This window comes from Lagopus muta, chromosome 2 (genome assembly GCF_023343835.1).
Source record: "Lagopus muta isolate bLagMut1 chromosome 2, bLagMut1 primary, whole genome shotgun sequence".
Classification (NCBI taxonomy): Eukaryota; Metazoa; Chordata; class Aves; order Galliformes; family Phasianidae; genus Lagopus; species Lagopus muta.
The window spans coordinates 89,750,424-89,769,242 of NC_064434.1; the positions used below are offsets into that span (position 1 = coordinate 89,750,424).

Sequence of the window (18,819 nt, forward strand, 5' to 3'; positions counted from 1 at the left end):
TTTATGATCAGCAGATAACTCTCATAATATAGGTGCTGCAAGTGCAGAAAATATTGCTTGAAATAACAACAACAACAAACCTATAGACACTTGCCTTTGCTGACAGCTTATGAAAACGTTGTTTTATTCTGGAATCTATAGGGGAATGAGTTGTCAGAAATAAATATATTAATGTGAACTCTTTAGAAAACCAGTATTTATCGAACTAGCAAAGTAACACAAAAATTGATCCAGTTCCTAAGACTTCATATGTCTGGAAAATGGTTTAAAAGACAAAATTAATGGCATCATTTTTCAAAAGTGTTCTGTATGTTTCACTAGGAATTCAAATATCATTTTATTATAGAATTCTTTACATAGCAGAAACAGGCTAGTTTATTGCATAAAGAATGCTGACTTTAGTTAGAGTAGGGAATGATCTAGATGAGATTTACACAGAATGAAAAAAACGCATGAACAGGTTTAAGACTTATGTAAAAACCGCATGCTTCATCTAAATATTTTCTTTTCAATATGTAATTAAAACTGGTCTGAAATAGGTTTATGTGATGGTAGAATCATTTTAAATAGAGATCTGCTGCTAAATCTCAAGCTGCTTTCCCCTTTTCTATGTATTTCTCTAGCTTACAGAACAACCAAGCTGTAGTTTTCTTCCATGAAATCTTAAATACTGCCTGGAACTCATGCTAAAGTTTTGGAAAGACCTGGACTGAGACCTCCACACTGAGGTTAATTGTCTGCTTATAGATGATCTATGGGCTATTTCAAGCTGTTGCACAGCTCTCCCTTTCTCATCTGTCATTTCCCAACCAAGCAGAACCATCCATGTCCTGGGCAACTAAAATTGCAATTCTGATCATCTTGCTCTGTTTCATGCAACTCCAGAAAACAGAAAGCAAAGACCTGAAAAAACAGCCCTGCTGTATGGAACATGAAACTACAGTGGATCTTCCTAGCCAAAAAAAAAAAAAAAAAAAAAAGGCTGATGCAAGGAACCAATACAAGCAAGGAATAGGCATTTGAATGCCTTTGCCTTCTGCCAGTCTGCAGCTTTAGAGATAGGAATTTGGTAAGGGTAGACTTTAAAGCAGCCTTGAGGTGGTTCCTTATGATGCATGAAGTTAGGCTGAGCCCCAGTTGGCTGTAATTTAGAAAATTACAGCAGAAAAATGGGCACCTCTGTGCTTCCCATTGTCAGAAACTGAAGACATTATCTCTCAGGAATGAGAGCTGAGGAACGAGAGCTCCTCCAACTTCTCTTGCCCCCTAGAGCACCAAAAACAACCATTTAGAAATAAGAATGAGCACAAGAATAATGCTGAAGGATGTGCTGAACAGAAAAGGAGAGGGAAATAAAAGAAGAAAGTAGAACTAATGAAAATGACAATCAGATCAATACTGCAGAGATTAGAGAAGAATTACTGTTTCATTAGAGCAACTCCCAGTTTTACACACAAGCGCTTCTGCAATCCTACCCTTATATCCCCATGAAATCATCTTTCTGGATGAGAAGAACTAGAACGGACAATTTACACAGCTTGCCACTGACATGCTTTAATTAGCTAGGTCACTGATGAAAGATGTAGGGCAGCTCTACCCCCTCCCTGGTCCATCCAGCTCTCTCCTTAAACTACCTCTAGAAAAGACATGGCTATATATTTCATTCAGAAATTTCCATAAACACCCTCCACAAAGTTTTTTACAACTCATTTTTTTAAAAAAACATTGCTTGTTTCTTATAAAAATCACCAATTATATTTGTCTGAAGGTACAGAAACATCACGAGTTTGAGAATTTTGAACTTTTAAAAATATCCTTCCTATCAATGTGATTTCACATTTTTTTCCCTTGTGCTATCTGTTCGCCTCCCCCCCCCCCCCTCCTTTTTTTCAATTCTCCTTTTGCTACTCTATAAGAAGTGGCAGAATGGAATGAAAGGAATGAAAAATTAAAAAGAAACAGAAAATTAAGAATAAAAAGAATCCTGTTGGATATTATTCCATGCCTACAGGGAGAAGTAGTGGGGGAATAATAGTGTAAAGGAGAGAAATGAGAATCTAAAACCTAGGAAATTCCTTCCAAACAGGTTTTCTGGTATCACTGTATATATGTGATCCTAAGTGAATGGAAAAACAAATTTACCTCAGGAAAATTTCAGTGTACACAAGTTTGATTTTTTCTTTCTGGACTTCTGTTTGCTTTATTTACTAATTCATCAAGGAGGCGTGTTGCCTCCAATGATTAACTTGCATGAGCAAATGTTTCCAGATGTGAATATAAGGTGTACGATGTGGTTCCTATTTGCTTGCATGATTAGATCAATGATGCTATGATGTGGTTCAATATCCAGTCTCGGAGGCATTGCTACCTAAACTAACAGTAGCTGTAATCCTTTGCCTGCAGGATGCCATGTTCTGTAGATGGTGAACAAACATCAAGTGATAAAAAGTGATAGAAGTGATTTGCTTCTGAGAAGCTGGAGCTTGTAAGGCAAAGGCATGCAGCATCCTGGCTACAAGCATTTGACCAGCAAAGGGCAGATGCTTATGAGTCTGACCAAGAGTCGGACGAAGAATATGAAACAGCAACATACTCCATAAATTATGGCAGAGATTAAAAAGACAATTCACTGTTTAAGCAGTGGCTGGGAACAAGTGGAGTTAACAAGGTCTTACCAATAATAATCGTGTCTTTCATTTCTGTTAGCTTACTATCACTTATAAGGTAATTCCAAACTCTCTGGGTCCTCTGTTTGCCAATGCATCAAAAAACAACATTGATTAAAGAGAAAAATGTATAACCAAGCACTCTGTACAAAAACATTTTCTCCAAGATTTTTGCAGTTTTACATCCTCCGTATCATTTCATTTACCTAATTACATTATTCTAAAGTGATTTGCTCTCCAGACCTTTTATAGCCTAGCATCCTCAAATTAATATGGAGCTTTGGCTAGTACATTATCTTTTACAACTTCTACCAAAGCAGTTTAGGACAAGATAAATAGAACAAATTTATTCTTTCCAGAAAAAATGTAAAACTCAAAAAAATTTACTTCTACCTATGTGGTATGAAATTTGTCACTAATCATTTTAAACTATGCCCTTTTATGCTTCTCCCATCTCTTTTAGCTTTCTATGCAGTTCTTTGATGTAACAAAGACAGTTTCAGACAAGATTTCAGTTCATCTGGAAAAAAAAATTCTTTAAGTCTTGAGGCAAAAAGCAGTGTATTTAAAATTTATATACTCCATAATGCCTTTGTTCTGAACTTGAACATCCTGAAAAACTTCTCTGCTTTCTTTTACCTCCCAACTCTGAAGATCGTTTGTTCTCACGATTTCAGCTTCTTATTATGCAACAGTGACTTTAACTGGTGGATCCAGCATTTAAGTACATGCACAGTCATGGCTGACCCTTTCTGATCAATTGCCAATCCATACAGGTTTGACTGATAAAAGAGCCAATTAGATTTAAGCAAATTAAGGGACATCACCAATGTCAACCACTTATTAAACTGAATGCTGAATTCCATGCATACAAAACACTAATGCACCAAGACCCATTAAGAGTTGAAATCCTAACCCCATTAGTAACTCCAGATCACTATGGGGTAAGGGTCAAAAGAAAGTTTCATATTTATGGATTAACATTTGGATTCAGTTTTTATTTTTTTAATCTTTCCAAGAACTCTTGAACCTGCACTGCAATTTTAGTCAAGAGCTTAGATGAAATATATTCCTTCTTTCCAGGATTTTTTTTAAACATCGACTTATAAGCACAGCAAATCAACCTGATGAGAAATTAAGACATATTCAATCAAGTAACACTAAAGACTTGGTGTGCATTATATAGATTCAGTGTGTTACATTTTAAATAAAAAATGAAACAAAATAAATGTATTTTGGAAAAAAAAAAACCACCTCTGGATATTAATTAAAAAAAATAATGATTTGCAGTATCTTCAGTATGAATACTCCTGTCCTATCCATCCCTGTCCCATTTAAACACTCTTCCAAAATGCTCCCTGTACTTCTTACAAAGTAATTTCAGAAACGGTGTTTTTATTACCCTTAAGAAGAGAATACTATTTTGTTTTATTTTTTTTTTTTTTTACACCCATTGGAAGGTTGTTTTTTTGCATACATTGAGAACTCTTTCATTCTTTGATGAAATACAACTTCTCCTACAGTGAAAACTTGGCCACTAAGGTAAAAAAATGAAATGTTTTTAGTAAGATCCACATTTCATTTAATGATTTAGAAAGCATTTGCCAGTGATGGAATACAACCCAATGCAAAATCACCAATATGCTCATAATATACTGTGCAATTGCATGGCAAAGTGTTTATAATAAATATCATTGACAGATAGGCATACATTGTCCTATATATATACATATGTATTTGTGCCTGCATGTGTTTACATGTACAGTGAGGATACAGAGTGTGTGAGAATCCTTCTCTCATATGTATTGCTTCATTTACTATTCATTTCACCACAGATCACAGTCCACTGGACAATAGTACGGAAGATTTCTTTAATAACTCTCACTGCTAATTTAATTCTACTTAAACACACATATCCTAGTGAATGCCACATGCTTTTCAGCATGATTTTGTGTGTAAATCAGGATAATATGTTTTCAGATCATTAACAAAAAGGAAGCATGAACTAAAACCTATTTAATCAATGAGGTATTGCTTTTAAACTACCGCAAGGTCATAAAAAAGATAATTTCAAAGCTATAAGTTTTCTAATTGTAATCAACAACAATCTAATGATGAAAGGAAGTACATCTTAATGGCTGTCATAAACTTGTGCACATCCTTGTCCATCTTTAAAAATCCTTTACCTTTTCATTTGGTGAATTTTTCGCTACGAAATTCTGCTATTTCTTCATGCAGAATCAAACAGCAATATTGGGATTAGGCACATTTTTAAGTGATCAGTAGAATTCATATCTGTTTTTATGATACATTATGCCTAATTCAATAAACAGGTTTGAAAAATACGAAATGTACTGGGACTTAATCCTTTTCAACTTGCTCAGGAATGTCATATAAGCCCTACATTTTACTTATTCACTTCTCAGAAAACTTTCCTTTTGCCACCAAACAAACCAGTCTTTCGCAAGGAAACTGTTCCAAGAGTAGTTTTTGTTGTTGTTGTTGTTTTTTAAATGTCATTATTTTGTGGGGCTGCTGTTGTTGTTGCTATTGTTTGGTTGCCTCTATTTGTTTGCACTACTTCCACTCAGCCACAACTACACAGCTCTCAAGATCAAGCTCAATCAGGCTCTCATTTTATGATTCAAAATCATCTTAACTTCACAGTTTCCACTGGTATTTCTTCAATAAAAGCTAGTTCATTAAGATGCTCAGGAAAAGAAAACACGAAAGGAACAAATATACATCAGCTGCAAATTGAAGCTTTCACTTAAAAAACAAACATGCAGAGAATTTAGAGAGTATTTGCTTAATTATAATATATACATATAAGATAAGCTCAAAGTTGTTCAGAGTGTAGTTCATTGTGAATCAGCACACCGCGACTGTTTTCCTTTCTTACATCAGATTGCAAAATGCAGGTGACTCTCTTTACACTCTTAGATTAGATTATTCCCCCATGAATCTAACACTATTTATGAAAAAAAAAGAAAGAAAGAAAAAAAAAAAGGCACATGATGTGCTTCTTAGTTACCTAATATATTAATTGTGCAGTTTTCATTTTCTATCTTTTTCAGTTGAGTTATGCAATAAATTTGAAGCTGGAAAGAATAATTTTGTTACTAAGACCTACTAATGCAAACACATTCTTCTGAGCTTCCAGTCCTCATTTGTAACAATGAACACATTTTGTTTAACAGAGTATTTGTGTAATTGTTTCATGCACAGAAACAGCAGTTTATCATACTTACCTCCTGGAGGCATCACTATGGTTATAGCATCACTCATCAAGCTGCTCTGGCTGTTGGAAGCCTTCACTTGCACTGTGTAGTTAGAAAACGGAATCAGTCCTTTAATGGGTACCCAGACATTGGATTCGTTGCTGCTGCATAATATTCGAGTGCCATTTACAACAGAATAATTAGCATTAGCTGTTAAGAAAGAGAAAGGATGTGGAGGAAGAAGAACAAACGTTAGGTTTTGTGTCTGATGTGATTTGCTGTTCTTTAAGAAGCAAAACTTCTACTCCAATAAAAATTTGACACTGATATCAAGAACATAAAAAATGTCTTACTTGAAAAGTAAATATTCTCAATTCTTTCTTCTTCTGGATAACATTTTTAAGTACTCGTACAAGTTGAAAAACAAATGGAACAACCATGCAGCTGCAAAGCTGACTGCTATGTATATGTGCTACATGTTGCAAACAAAAACCAGTTTTCAGAAATGACTTGAGTTCTTGAGCAGCTGTGTGAGAACAGTAGATGCGAACCAGTCAGGGTCATTAAAATGTTAAATCCAGCTCTCGTGCCTATAAAAGACTTGTTCAAGTTCTTGAATTCATTAGAAAAAGCACTTATTTTAGGAGTTCAGCAGCCAGTACAAGCTAACTCCATTGTATACATAAGAATAACTTTATTACTTTTCTGCAATAAGAAGTATATGTTTTCCAGCAATCCAAAGCTAAAACAAGGACATAAGTTTTTAGATTGTCTGTTTAAATCATCAGAGGACACCACTGCCTGTCCTCTACAGCTGTTTCAAGATCTCAGACTTAAGCTGTACAAATATTCAACCCTATAAAAATAACAAAATAAAACTCCTCAGAATAACTTGTAAGCAAGACTGGAAAATAAAAAATAATTATTTGTCAAGTAATAACTTTTTGACTCAGTGAAGATTTCACTCACACGACAGAGAGAAAACTGGGCTCATTCAAAGATTGCCCAATATTTTGAACAACTAAAATGCTATATAAATAATTAATATAATTACTAATATCCATCATTCCATGCTGAGCTCTTATGTCAAAGTCAATGGCAATTTTGCATTACAAACAACAGCAGAATCTCAGAAGTTTTTGAAACCACAGGTACAGAATGAGATTAAGCAGAACACAGCTATTAAAAATAGCTAAAATTAAGGCATTAGTACAGGCAAAAGATTAAATATTAAAGTCTGAGCCCTCTACAAATTCTAAGATACAATTTAACGAAAACAGGCAAATTCTTTTTAAAGCCATTTTTGAATTAACCTAATTTATACAAGTATCAAGTGAACAGCTAACACTGAAATTAAACCCGAAGCAGTTTTTCAAATATTCCATATTTCCATAACATTTGCTTAAATGTGTATATGCAGTACATTTTTTTGTCATTCTCACATTACATTCTACCAAATATGAGTGATCTGTACATTTGTCCAGACCTTATAAACAATCTGTATGATACACTTATGGTAGAAGTCCATGCCATGTCTATTACTGCAACATTCACAGAGCTGCACAGTGTTTCGCTTATTCTTTTGCTAACATATGGCAAGCTAACTCTAACTTTTTGGAGAAGGGAAATGAGTTGAGCCATTTCATAAGTCCATCTTGCAGTTTATGTCCTCAGTGCTCATCTTCTACATGAGTTGCCAGTCTGCTCAAACAGACTACAGTAGTGTGAATCTAGAATCATTTCATGAAATCTGATGGATTTATTTGGAGTTCAACAAATTTTGTGTTAGCCTTAGAGAGTTTATTTTATAAATAGCAAGGGAGGCAAAGCTCCTTATCATGCAAGAACAATCAACTTCTACATATGCCATATACAGAGATACAAATTTTGCAGAAGTGATTTTGTCTGAGATTATTCATGCACTGTCTACTCAGCCAGCACTAGAAAAAATGCATCTGCTTCACTTGATGTCATTTCTTAAGCTGTCTATCAAAGAGGCACAAGGCATCTTTATGAAACTGTCCCTGGATGTGATGTGGGAGTAAGAACAATCCAATAAAGCACTTTTCTCCCATCACTTACCACATTTTTCTCATGCATCACCATCCAATCTGTGACTCACTGTTTGTGACATACACCCAAAAATGTGACTGTTACACACACCTATTATTTTATTAACGATAAAGCCAACAAATGACTAATTGACATACATGCTTAAGGTTCCAATGATGTGAAATACAGACTCTTCTGGCTGTGAAAACAGGTGCATTTTTTTTAAATGTTTCACATACAATGCAAAGAAAAGTTTAAATTTCCAGTTGTACAGATTAAGGCTCATAACGCAGATTCAAACCTCAAGCATAAAAAAAAAAAGTCTCCCTAACAGCAATTTATGTACCATTTCATAAGAAAAAATCAACCTTTTCTATCTTCAGTGAAGTTTGAATATGTTAATATATTAATTCTCACCAACCTCAGCCCCAAATAAAAGCATGTACTTCTGATATTCACATTCCACCATTAATCTTCCAATGGCAAACAACATATCTTTTTAAAAAATACGGTTCAGAGTAACAAAAAAGAATCAAAAGCACTATTCTGAGTTGCCTGGATAACAACATTAATATACAGTAATTATACAATTAGTTGTAACATTAAATTCTAGTTATAGCAGAGTGATTACTTGGCAATTATAAGAAGTATATAATTACTCAATAATTAGGAGAAGTATGTAATTACATAACCATTTTATTCAGCTCAAAAACGAACTTGCAGATTTACAATGAGCAAGACAACACAGCAATTCACAATTTTTCATTGCTTCTGATAAAAACCTGAGGAGCGCTTCCAAGTTTCCCAAATCAAATTTTACACGGACAAAAGGTATTTTATCCCCATTGCCAGCCAAGCAACTTACTGCTACTGGCAAGTGAAATATTAGAACATTTTTTAAATGCAGGTCTTGCTGGGGATGACTTGCAATATGCAGCTCTGCCACTTCTCACTGCTTAAACTTTACCGTCAGTGGGCTGGAAAATGCAGACACATAGGTTCAGCCTGACAGAAAGTGATACAGTGATAACCCTGTCATATCGCTCTGTGCCACTCCTGCCTAGACTGCTCCACTGTGGATCTATTTGGGAGTATAAGTAGATGATGCCTCTTTTTCCATTTTCCATGTATATACTTCTCTCCACCCTGCTCACTGATCCTACTTTAGCCTACCAACAACTCTACTTCAGCTCTAAAGAGCAACAGTCTCAAACACAGGTATCATCCTAAAAGACATTGTTTTACTTTACACAAATGGTTTCTACCAGAATACCTTCTTGTTCCTGCAAATTTCTGCCCCGTAGCTCCTGCCTTGAGCACCCCAGCAAGAAAGTCGTCCAGTTAACAAGGGCAACCTAACCAAGGTGGCAGAAGATAAACTCCTGGCTCAGCATGTCCTTCAAAAACTAGGCATCCAAACACCTTTTCCAAAAGATGAATTAAGATCAAAGGGAGTTTCAGAGCCACCATATAGCCTCTCAAAAAACACTGAACCATTTACAAACACAAAAGGCTTCCTCATACTCCTTAACCTGTCTTATACTTCAACATCATTCCATAATTTTTGAATCACTGATCTATTATCAGACTTCTTGCTCATAGGACTGGCACTTGATATTTTCCAGTATTTCTGAAGGATTTCTTTGGCCTAAGTCTGGTATTTGAGAAAAAAAAAGTGTGTTTTTACCAGTTTGTTCCTAGTTAATGACAGATGAAAGTATCCCAGTGTTTCAGGAAATATTATCCAATTAAAGAAATTAAGACTAACAAATATCCACATACTTACTTGAAAACTATGTATACTTGAAACAAAGTTGAGTAATAAAATATTCTTATGTTAAAAAGATACAAAATGATGTATTCCATAAAAAAATCATTGCTTAAAAGTGCTAAGCTTCACACAGCACTCTCGATGGTGACTATCTGCATTTGAAGGTTCACTCTGGTTTTGTTGGGCAATTGAAAGTAGGCTCCCAAGCAGAGGTGCATTTCTGGTTTTGAGTGCTACTGTAAATGAGTGAATAAAGCTCCTGAGGGTCGTTGGTGCGTAAATTACTGCTGTCCTGGGTCCATCATCCTTTGGGGTTCACTAGATTGAAATAACATAAATGGGTATCCTTTTCCATTCTTGTTATAATCATTGTCACAAGAATTTTAATGCCTCATATATTCCGTAATTTTTTTCTGTGTGCCGTACTGCTCTGACCTTTTCAATATTCTGTAATTTGACTGGCTGGCCATTTCAAGTTCTCTCCTTTTTACAGCCTTATTAACTTGTGGGGAAGAGGTGAAATGGACAGCCAATCAGAATACATAATATTGCAAAGGTCATAGTAGTACAGTATAGTATCAGCAGACACAGAATACTGTATATTAGTCATTAGCGTTCTGATATCTTATTCATGTGACAAAGGTTGTAAGAAGTGCAGAAAATGGTACGACATGAAACCATCCTCATGACAAAGGCTGTGATGAAAAATGAGATAATATAAACCAAATGCATTCATCTCACATTTTAAAACTAGTTTTTTTCTAGAAATTGCCACTTTTAGGGTATTCTTCCTATCCGGATCAATTAGTGTTTTTAAGGCAAAAGGCCAAAAACTAGAGCTGCTGCTTCCTAATGTATTAAACTGCAAAAATTCATGTTTCATATGCATAGGCAATCTTTTCCAAACTACTGAATACTCTGATTACGATCACTGCATTTGTAAGTCTTAAATCAGTAAGATTAAACATAACCAGTCTGCATCACAAGCACACTAACACAACTAGAGTGCTGACTTCATAAAGCAAGGAGTTTGGCTAAATGTTTCACTGAGTGCTCATGCATTTTCCTTTCCTCAATCATCAAGAGCTAGCTCTCATTATACAGAAGATATGGGGGCAAAAATCAGCTTCTCTATTCTTCTCTGCACATTTTTCATTCGGGACTTCAATAACTGAACCTTCGCAAAACCCAAGAATTTCTGCCTCTTCCTACATATGGTGCAGAATCCTTAGAAATTCACCAACTGCTTATCTTACCCCCCAGCTTCATCTGAAATATTACACGACCATTAATTTGTGAAATGCAGAGAGATCTCAACCTGAAAGTTAAGCAAGCTAAAAATACTTTAGTATAACCATCACAAACATCTATTATTTTCTTTCTATTTCAAAATACTATGAGGCTTCAGTCACAAAAGTACACTGTGTATCTCATGACAGTACATGGTAAAAGTGTTTTTAGGGATAAGGGGCAAGTTCAAGGTTTCATATCATGTTCTGAAATATCACCAATCTCTACTGTCTACATTATGTTCACACAGGTTCTGATAACCATTCTTACATTAGAGAACATATTGCTTCACAGTATTAAAACAGACAGAAGCAGAACTATTTGCATGACAGAAGGCTACAGAATGAATAGAAGTAGAAAAAAATCCAGGTCGAGGATAAGTTCATGCGCTGAACTAGAGAATTACACAAAGATTGCTTGGTTAACTATCAAAAAAACTTGCAGGTATGTGTTGGCCTGATTTAGGTATGTGTTAGTATTTCGAGTTTAAGCGTCTTAGGCCACAGAAAAAGTTAATGTCAGAATAGGAAAAGAAAACTAAAACATGATGCCTTTTCATCTACTTTCCCAATCATTCCACTCATCTCTCCCTCACTGAGCACTGGCTTCTGCCTTTACCTTTTCTGGCTCTCTGACAACACTTCTTTTATTTTTTTCCCCTGGTGAGAATTCTATGAATGTGCATGCTTTCTCTTTTCTAGGCTCATTCTTTTGTCCAGTAGTATTCACAGTATAAAATGTGATTTTCCATCATTCCATTATAGCACAAACAGCTAAAAATATTTTCTTAGTGTTTTCAGTGACTTTCTTTTCCCAAGAACTGTAATAATTAACTGCTTTTCAATTATCATCCTAATTGTTATATCGATCACATGGAGTGTTTTCTACACTTTGACTCCATACTCCTTGTTTTTGATAAAAACATGCCTGTTCATTGCAGGGCAGTTAGACTAGATGACCATTGAAGGTCCCTTCCAACCCAAAAGATTTTATGATTCCATAAAAATATTGATGACATGCTTCTTTTTTTTTTTTTTTTTTTTTTTTAGTGTTTACTTTTGTTGTTTTTATTTTTGTTTTCAGTTGAATGCACAACTGATTTTGTATCAACCCTAGTGAACTTCCCTGCTTCTGAGTTGACAGTTCTATTGTTACCAGGGACAGATCACTGACTCAGTACATCAAACAATCCAAAACTTACAGCCTCTCATATCATAGGAAATATTAATTCTCATTCTCAGAGGCCAGATTAAGTTGCCAGATGAGGCTAGATAGGTGACTTATAAACAATGTGATAAACTAGTGAAACTATAAATTCAACATATTTATTCCATACTTATCCAAAATATTGAACAATCCACAAATACTTTTTTTTTTTTTTTTTTTCCTTTGTCCTTGATAATTAAACTCTGGATATGGAAGGCAGGCTTCAGATTGCTCAGTGAATTAGTTTTTCCCTGGGAAAAACTTCCCTTTTTAAGTTGTTGGGGTCTATCAGTGCTGTGCCCTTTCTAAGCAGGAAAGTCCACAAATGTCAGAAGCAAGCTAGGAGGGCAGAAGGCTGTCTTGGCTGAGCAGGGGTCTTCTTCTAGCACTTAAGCAGAAAATGAAAGTGTATGAGGAAGCAAGGCTGGGCAATATGGAAGGTCTACATAAATTCACTTTTTTAGAGAGAGAATTAATGTGGCCAAAGCTCACCCAGAGTTGAAGCTGGTCAGTACACCAGGGGAATCAAAAAGGGCTTTTTAAAAATAGTGTTAACAGTAAAAGGAGAAACAGAGATAACAATGTTGCATTACCTGACAAGGATGGTCACCTCACAAACAGAGACACAGATGAAGCAGAGATGTTTAATGCCTTTTTCACCTCTGCTTTCAACACCAAAGATGGGTCCTGCGTCCACCAGGGCCACTCAGTTGGGAGACTACAACCTTCAATAATAATAAACTCCCAACCAACCTCAAACCTGTGAATGAATTGCTGCTCTGTTCTGGTGCGGTCTCATGTTGAGCACTCGGTGTAGATTTTGGTGCCACAGCGTAAGAAGGGTCAGGATGGGGTTAGGGAAAGGTTCTGCACCATGGCCATTGAACAGGTTGCCCAGGGCAGTGAGCACAGAGCTGCTGGAGTGCAAGAAGCATTTGGACACTGCTCTCAGACAGATTTGCATTTTGGGCAGTGCTGTGTGGAGCCAGGGGTTGGGCTCCACAATCCTTGTCCCTTTCAATTCAAGATGTTCTGTTTTATTCAAGAAACATGCTCCAAAAATCTACTAACTTGCTAATTACATTTATACCAACTTAGTACTTACATCACCTACTCAGAATTACAGTTGTCTATGAGCTCTTGGAGCATTTTGGACAGGCTCTGCTTCTTTCCTTTGCAATCTGCCTGTGGCAGTAACCACTGCCTTTCCAGTGAGGAAATCCACACAGTTCAAGCTGGGTGGCCAGAACGTATTTTGCTGCAAACAGTTTTAAGATCTTTCACCAACACCTATACTTTCCCAGAAATTTTGCAAGAAAATGTCATTGTCTAGAACAGTTTTATCACAGGAAGGAAGAAGAAGCAGTGGCAGGTCAGACAAGGCCTCCTGCTCATCTGCAAGTTGGGTGTAGGTGAGGAGACAACTTGGAATCTGATCTAGCCCAGAGTAGAACTCTTAATACTCTGAGTGCTAAAGTTATTCCAAACCTTTCCTCAGCCTTCTAATCAGAGGACAGGAAAAACCTATTCACACAGTGCTCTGCAACACAAAAGAGAAAGACCAAGCACCAACAGCTGTTCTGCTAACTCATTCAAGTCGTAATGTGCGTAAGAGAACAAAACTATCAAGGTGCTTGCATGAATTAGGGAAGATTTGCAACATCTTTGAAAAGATTTAGTGCACAACATTCTGTAATGCTCATTCACGGCCTCTGAAGCACAATGTTCCTATGAGCTCCTGACTGCACAGTGAGTCCCTTTAATGTCCCAGAACAGTTTAGCACTGCAGACAATAGCACTGCAAGCAGCACGACATCACATTGTGTATAAATGACAGGAAGGCATCAAATAAAAATGCTTTCTGTACTTATGAAGTTAAATTGAAGGTAAAGTACATAATTACAGATTCAATCCATTTTGTTTGAGAGATTTTACTAGCAAATGATGAGATTTCATAATTTTAAAAGAGATTTTACATACTGAAAGCTCAGAAACAAGTAGCTTTAAAATCTTCAAGTTTGTTTTTCTATGGTTAGAGAGCTTGCTTTTTTCTTACTGCAGCTGTACATAAATGGAGATTATCACAGTATCTGGTTTCTGAATCTATGCCCATAATTCATGGATGCCGATAAGAATTTGCCATTCTCCAGGGACACTATGAGAAGGAGACTAGCTAAACACACAGAGCAGAACTGGGAGTCTCAAATCCATAATCAAATATCTAGATTGATTGTGTCACTTGCACTGGTATTGATTTCAATTGGAGCAGCTGACCCAAGGGAATAATAAAAATGTGGAATAAAACTGATTTATGAGAACAAAATAAATCCTTTTGTGAGTGGTAATGAATTGGTACCATTTAACCCTTTCAATTACAGAGTGAAAAACTATTTATTTTTTTGAGAATGCTGAGTTAGCCAAAAAGAAGACATATAAAAAATGCCAATACTGTCAAATGCCATTACATTTACTTGTAATGCTTTGGAATGTCTGAGGCTCTGAAGTTGATCTAGGATTTTTATTTGACATAAAGACATTATTTTGGCTTTTCCAGTCATCTTACATGAGGCATCATAAATGGAGCACTTGTAGATTGAAAGAACCTCGAAATCATTTAGGTGAGCTTTTGTTGTACTCACTGGTAGAGTAGCACTTCCTAGTCTGTTCAGGGCAATAGCATGTAGAGTAATAAACAGCCATACTAACTGCAAATAATCACCCCTAAAAAGGGAAGACTCATCACAGTATCTTGATTTTTCTGAATTCAGATAAGAAAATCATATAAATAGCATCCAATTTGCTCCCCCTTATATATGTCAAATAGAAACTTCATCAAATCTTGTCAAGCAAATTTTCACCATGCTTTCTCTAGATGAGAAAACAGATGAGTTTTACATTACTCTCTAAAGATATTTGCTTTCATATTCAATTGAAATTTCTTCATCTGTGAAAGGTCTAGTCAGATTATATTTATTTTATTTGGATCACACACTTTGACACAAATAATTTTTTGTCCAAAAATGTAAATTACTTTTTGCAACAGATACCTAAGCACAACTAAAGTAGCTTTCTCAGTCTTAATGGCAGTTAAAAATTCTAAAAGACATTCATTAACTAATAAATCATTTTAATAGGAGAACTAATCAACAGATTCCCTTTTATTCGATACTGTTCACCAGCGTCAGTTCCAGAAGATTGCTAACACTCCCTAGGCCATTGTGAGGGAGCAGGGATAGTCTCAAAGACTATCCTACTAACCCTGCTGTTGGATTTCAGCCTGTAATAACTGACAATATGTACCTCACAGAAACAAGGTTCATCTTTATGTACTCCCTTTGTAATACAAAAGCCAACAACTAACACAATATAGAAATAGACCTGTGTACATGTGGTGATAAAAAAATCACATGAAAACTATTAATAGATTGGAAGACCAATTAAAAAGCACTATTTACTACATTCTTCACCAAGGAAGCAATCAAGTTCAGAAATCAGAGAGACTGTTCTATTCTTACTGCAAGACGCTTGTATCAAGAAACAGAAAAGGAAAGATGCATAAGGAAATAATGCTACTAGTTTGTGTATTTTGAAACTATACACAGGCTACTGAAGCTTGACTAAAAATTACCCAATAATTATCCTGAAGTGTACGCAAAACTACGAATTTTCTAGCCAAGAAAAACAAAACTTTAAATGGCACATACTTTGCTTCAAAAGTATCCCTAAGTCGTTTTATGTAAGCAATCAAATTAAAGATAACTATTTGAAAATGGATTTTGTATCCTCCTCCAAACACCTTTAGGACTAATCCACAATCTTTACTTCAAGCAACAACATCTAGCATCTCTACAGTATCTTTTCTAAATTCAAGGATCTCTACTCTCCCTGGCTCCACCTGAAGAAAGGATTATTATTGTTTTTAGTAGTGTCACATTTAACATGATTATGTGATAAAAAAAGTTAAGGATCACAGCTAAGGAAATCAGACTGCAGAATATATAGGGTTAACACAATCTTAAATTACTGGAATAAAGTTGGAGTGACTTTTCCTGTTCTTAGATAATGAAACATCCCTGGCATAGGTATATCAGACATTATTAGACATCTTTAGTAAGTGAATGAATGCAAGAGGAGCACAGTCCTGATATTTATCTACCTTGGAAAAAGCTATTGATATTTCTTTTGTATGAACATCTTGAATGTTTTAGCTACAGGAGAGGAAAGGCTTAACTTCTCACTAATAGGCCAAAAAAACCCCAAAACAGATCTTTGAAGAAATAGCTTGTCTGGAAAATGATTCATGTGCTTTGATTACATATAAGGAATATACCATTTTTGTAAAAGATACTTTCTTGCTAAAATAAAACTGCATCCTAACTTTTATCTACTGTCAGGTATTGCATATTCAGCTGTAGCAACTGTAAATGTTAATCTATACTTAGATATTTATATGTATATGATAATTATGCAAACAGCTACAATTCTTACATTTAAATGAAATTCACTAAGACTAAGAAATGTAAGGAGTTTCAGCGTTCCTCTCCCCAATTCCACTGACATCAGCAGGTGTCATATCCTTGCCAGAAAACATTGCTTTTAAGCTCTACATGGACTCTTAACATTTCAGATTTAAATTCCAATTGTAGAGAGCACTGAAATAACTTGTGGTCAATCAAGTCTGTAAGAGGAATGTTTGAATAGAAGCCAAGTTAACAGATTCTGTGCCTCCTTTTTACTTGTTATTTAAAAAAAAAAAAAAAAAAAAAAAAAAAAAAAAAAAAAAAAAAAAGAAATCAAGCTAAAAAGATTAGATTAACAAAATCCAACTTAAAGACAACTTTATGAACTTTTTTTTAAACAGTGAATTGCTTTATTCTATTGTTAGTTTTTGTTATTTATCACAGGAAAAAGTAGGCTGCAAGGATACTATCCTGCACAGTGCCTCTAAATAATCAGAATTGATCAATAATTCTCTTTATGAAAATGCAATGTGAACCAGCAAGAACTTGCTGAAAAAGAAATACTTTGGATGCTATGTCAAGAATAGAACTTGCAAAAACTGGAAAATCAGAAAATAGCATCATTTTACTTCTACATTTCTGATCAATGCAGAGTTCTGCAACTTTATGCTGTAAAACTCACTAAGTACATACAGACAGCTAAAGCTTCTCTTGATGTCAAACCTGAATTCACAGGTATCACAACACCCAGAAAACTACAGATTTGGATGAATTTAGTGTTACCACAGTTATCTCACACAGGAAGGAAGATGGGAATTTCCTCCAACTCTCTTCTCTTGAAAAGAGGTAACACCTGATTCTTCAAGTGCAACAGCTTCACTTCAGACATCCAAATGCAATTTAAAATGATCCTGTACTTAATTTAAACTACACTAAGGATAAATAAGAAAGGAGAATCTTCTTGAGGGAATTAATCTTGAATCTCTCATTTTTCCTTTCCAAGTCCTCGGAGAATTGGAAGTTTATCAGAGAGTAACAAGAAATAACCTTTTCTTATAGAAAGAAAAGTTGTTTATGATCTGATAATATTAGTATTTCATGCTTTGGAATAAAAATTTCTAAAACAAATTCCTCTTTAAAGGTTTGTCCATGGAGGCGCCAGAATTAAAATGATCTGAGGCAATTTGTCTGCAGGAAAGAGAATCACCTGAGTGCTGTGGAGATGGGACAGAGACCCTGATTTGTAAAATCATGTTTGATTTTACACATAGTTTCTGGGAACAAATGTCTGCCTGGAATATCACAATTGTAAAACAGATTCAACAAAGCTTCCGTGTTTGAAGGACTATTTAAAGGGAGCTAATTGATATAGAAATTCCTGTTCCATATATTGTTAAAGTATAGTTAAACTACAGAAAAATCCATTACCAGCATCCTCCACTATTGGCAGGAAATCCAAACTGTCTCCTGCTGATCTACATTTCACACTTTCAGTTCCACAGTGACCTTTTCAATCAGTTCACGATAGTATTTCCTTCTGCTCCAATTTGGCTATTGATAAATGTTGATCAAGAACGCTAACTTTTTACCAAGACCTCACCACATCAGTAACAAATAAATCCAAAAATAAGTACTAGAGGCAGCATCAGAACTAAAAAGCAATAAAAAAATCAGGATATGCATTAAGAAACATTTTTATTGGATACTTAGACATTTGAAGTCAAGAAATGGATAATTCAAAGGTTTCTATTAGAACACTCTCCATTGGTTTTATGTATTATAAAATGATTTTTACTGATGTAACAAAGCTAAACCACAGCATCTTTTAATCTTTTGCAAATGACATAAGAGTATCTGATTTCATTAAAAAACCTTCTAGAAGGAAATAAAAATAAACTCGCAGGCTGTTCAATTCCTAATAAATATGTGTATATGTAAAAACAGCTGGATAGAAAGTTATAAAGCTGGATGGAAAATACGATGAATGACAGAACCTTTTGATAGACAAACAGTGTACATAAAATATTAAGATAGTCAGAGACATACATATGTGAAATCTGAAAGGTTTGGAATAGGACAAAGAAGGAGCTAAGCCTGGGGACATCCATAGAATATTCAGTATGAGATCAGCTGGTGTCTCTAAAGAGTTGGAA

General features: G+C 35.2%; 1 protein-coding gene across 1 annotated transcript in view; it reads right to left on the reverse strand.

Moving 5' to 3' along the window:
* The window catches only part of USH2A (usherin), a 391,434-nt gene that overhangs the window by 149,185 nt on the left and 223,430 nt on the right, over positions 1–18,819 (reverse strand). The window contains exon 38 of the mRNA XM_048935557.1: positions 5,918–6,097. Coding sequence (XP_048791514.1) covers positions 5,918–6,097 — 180 coding nt within the window. The remainder of the gene's footprint in view (positions 1–5,917; positions 6,098–18,819) is intronic.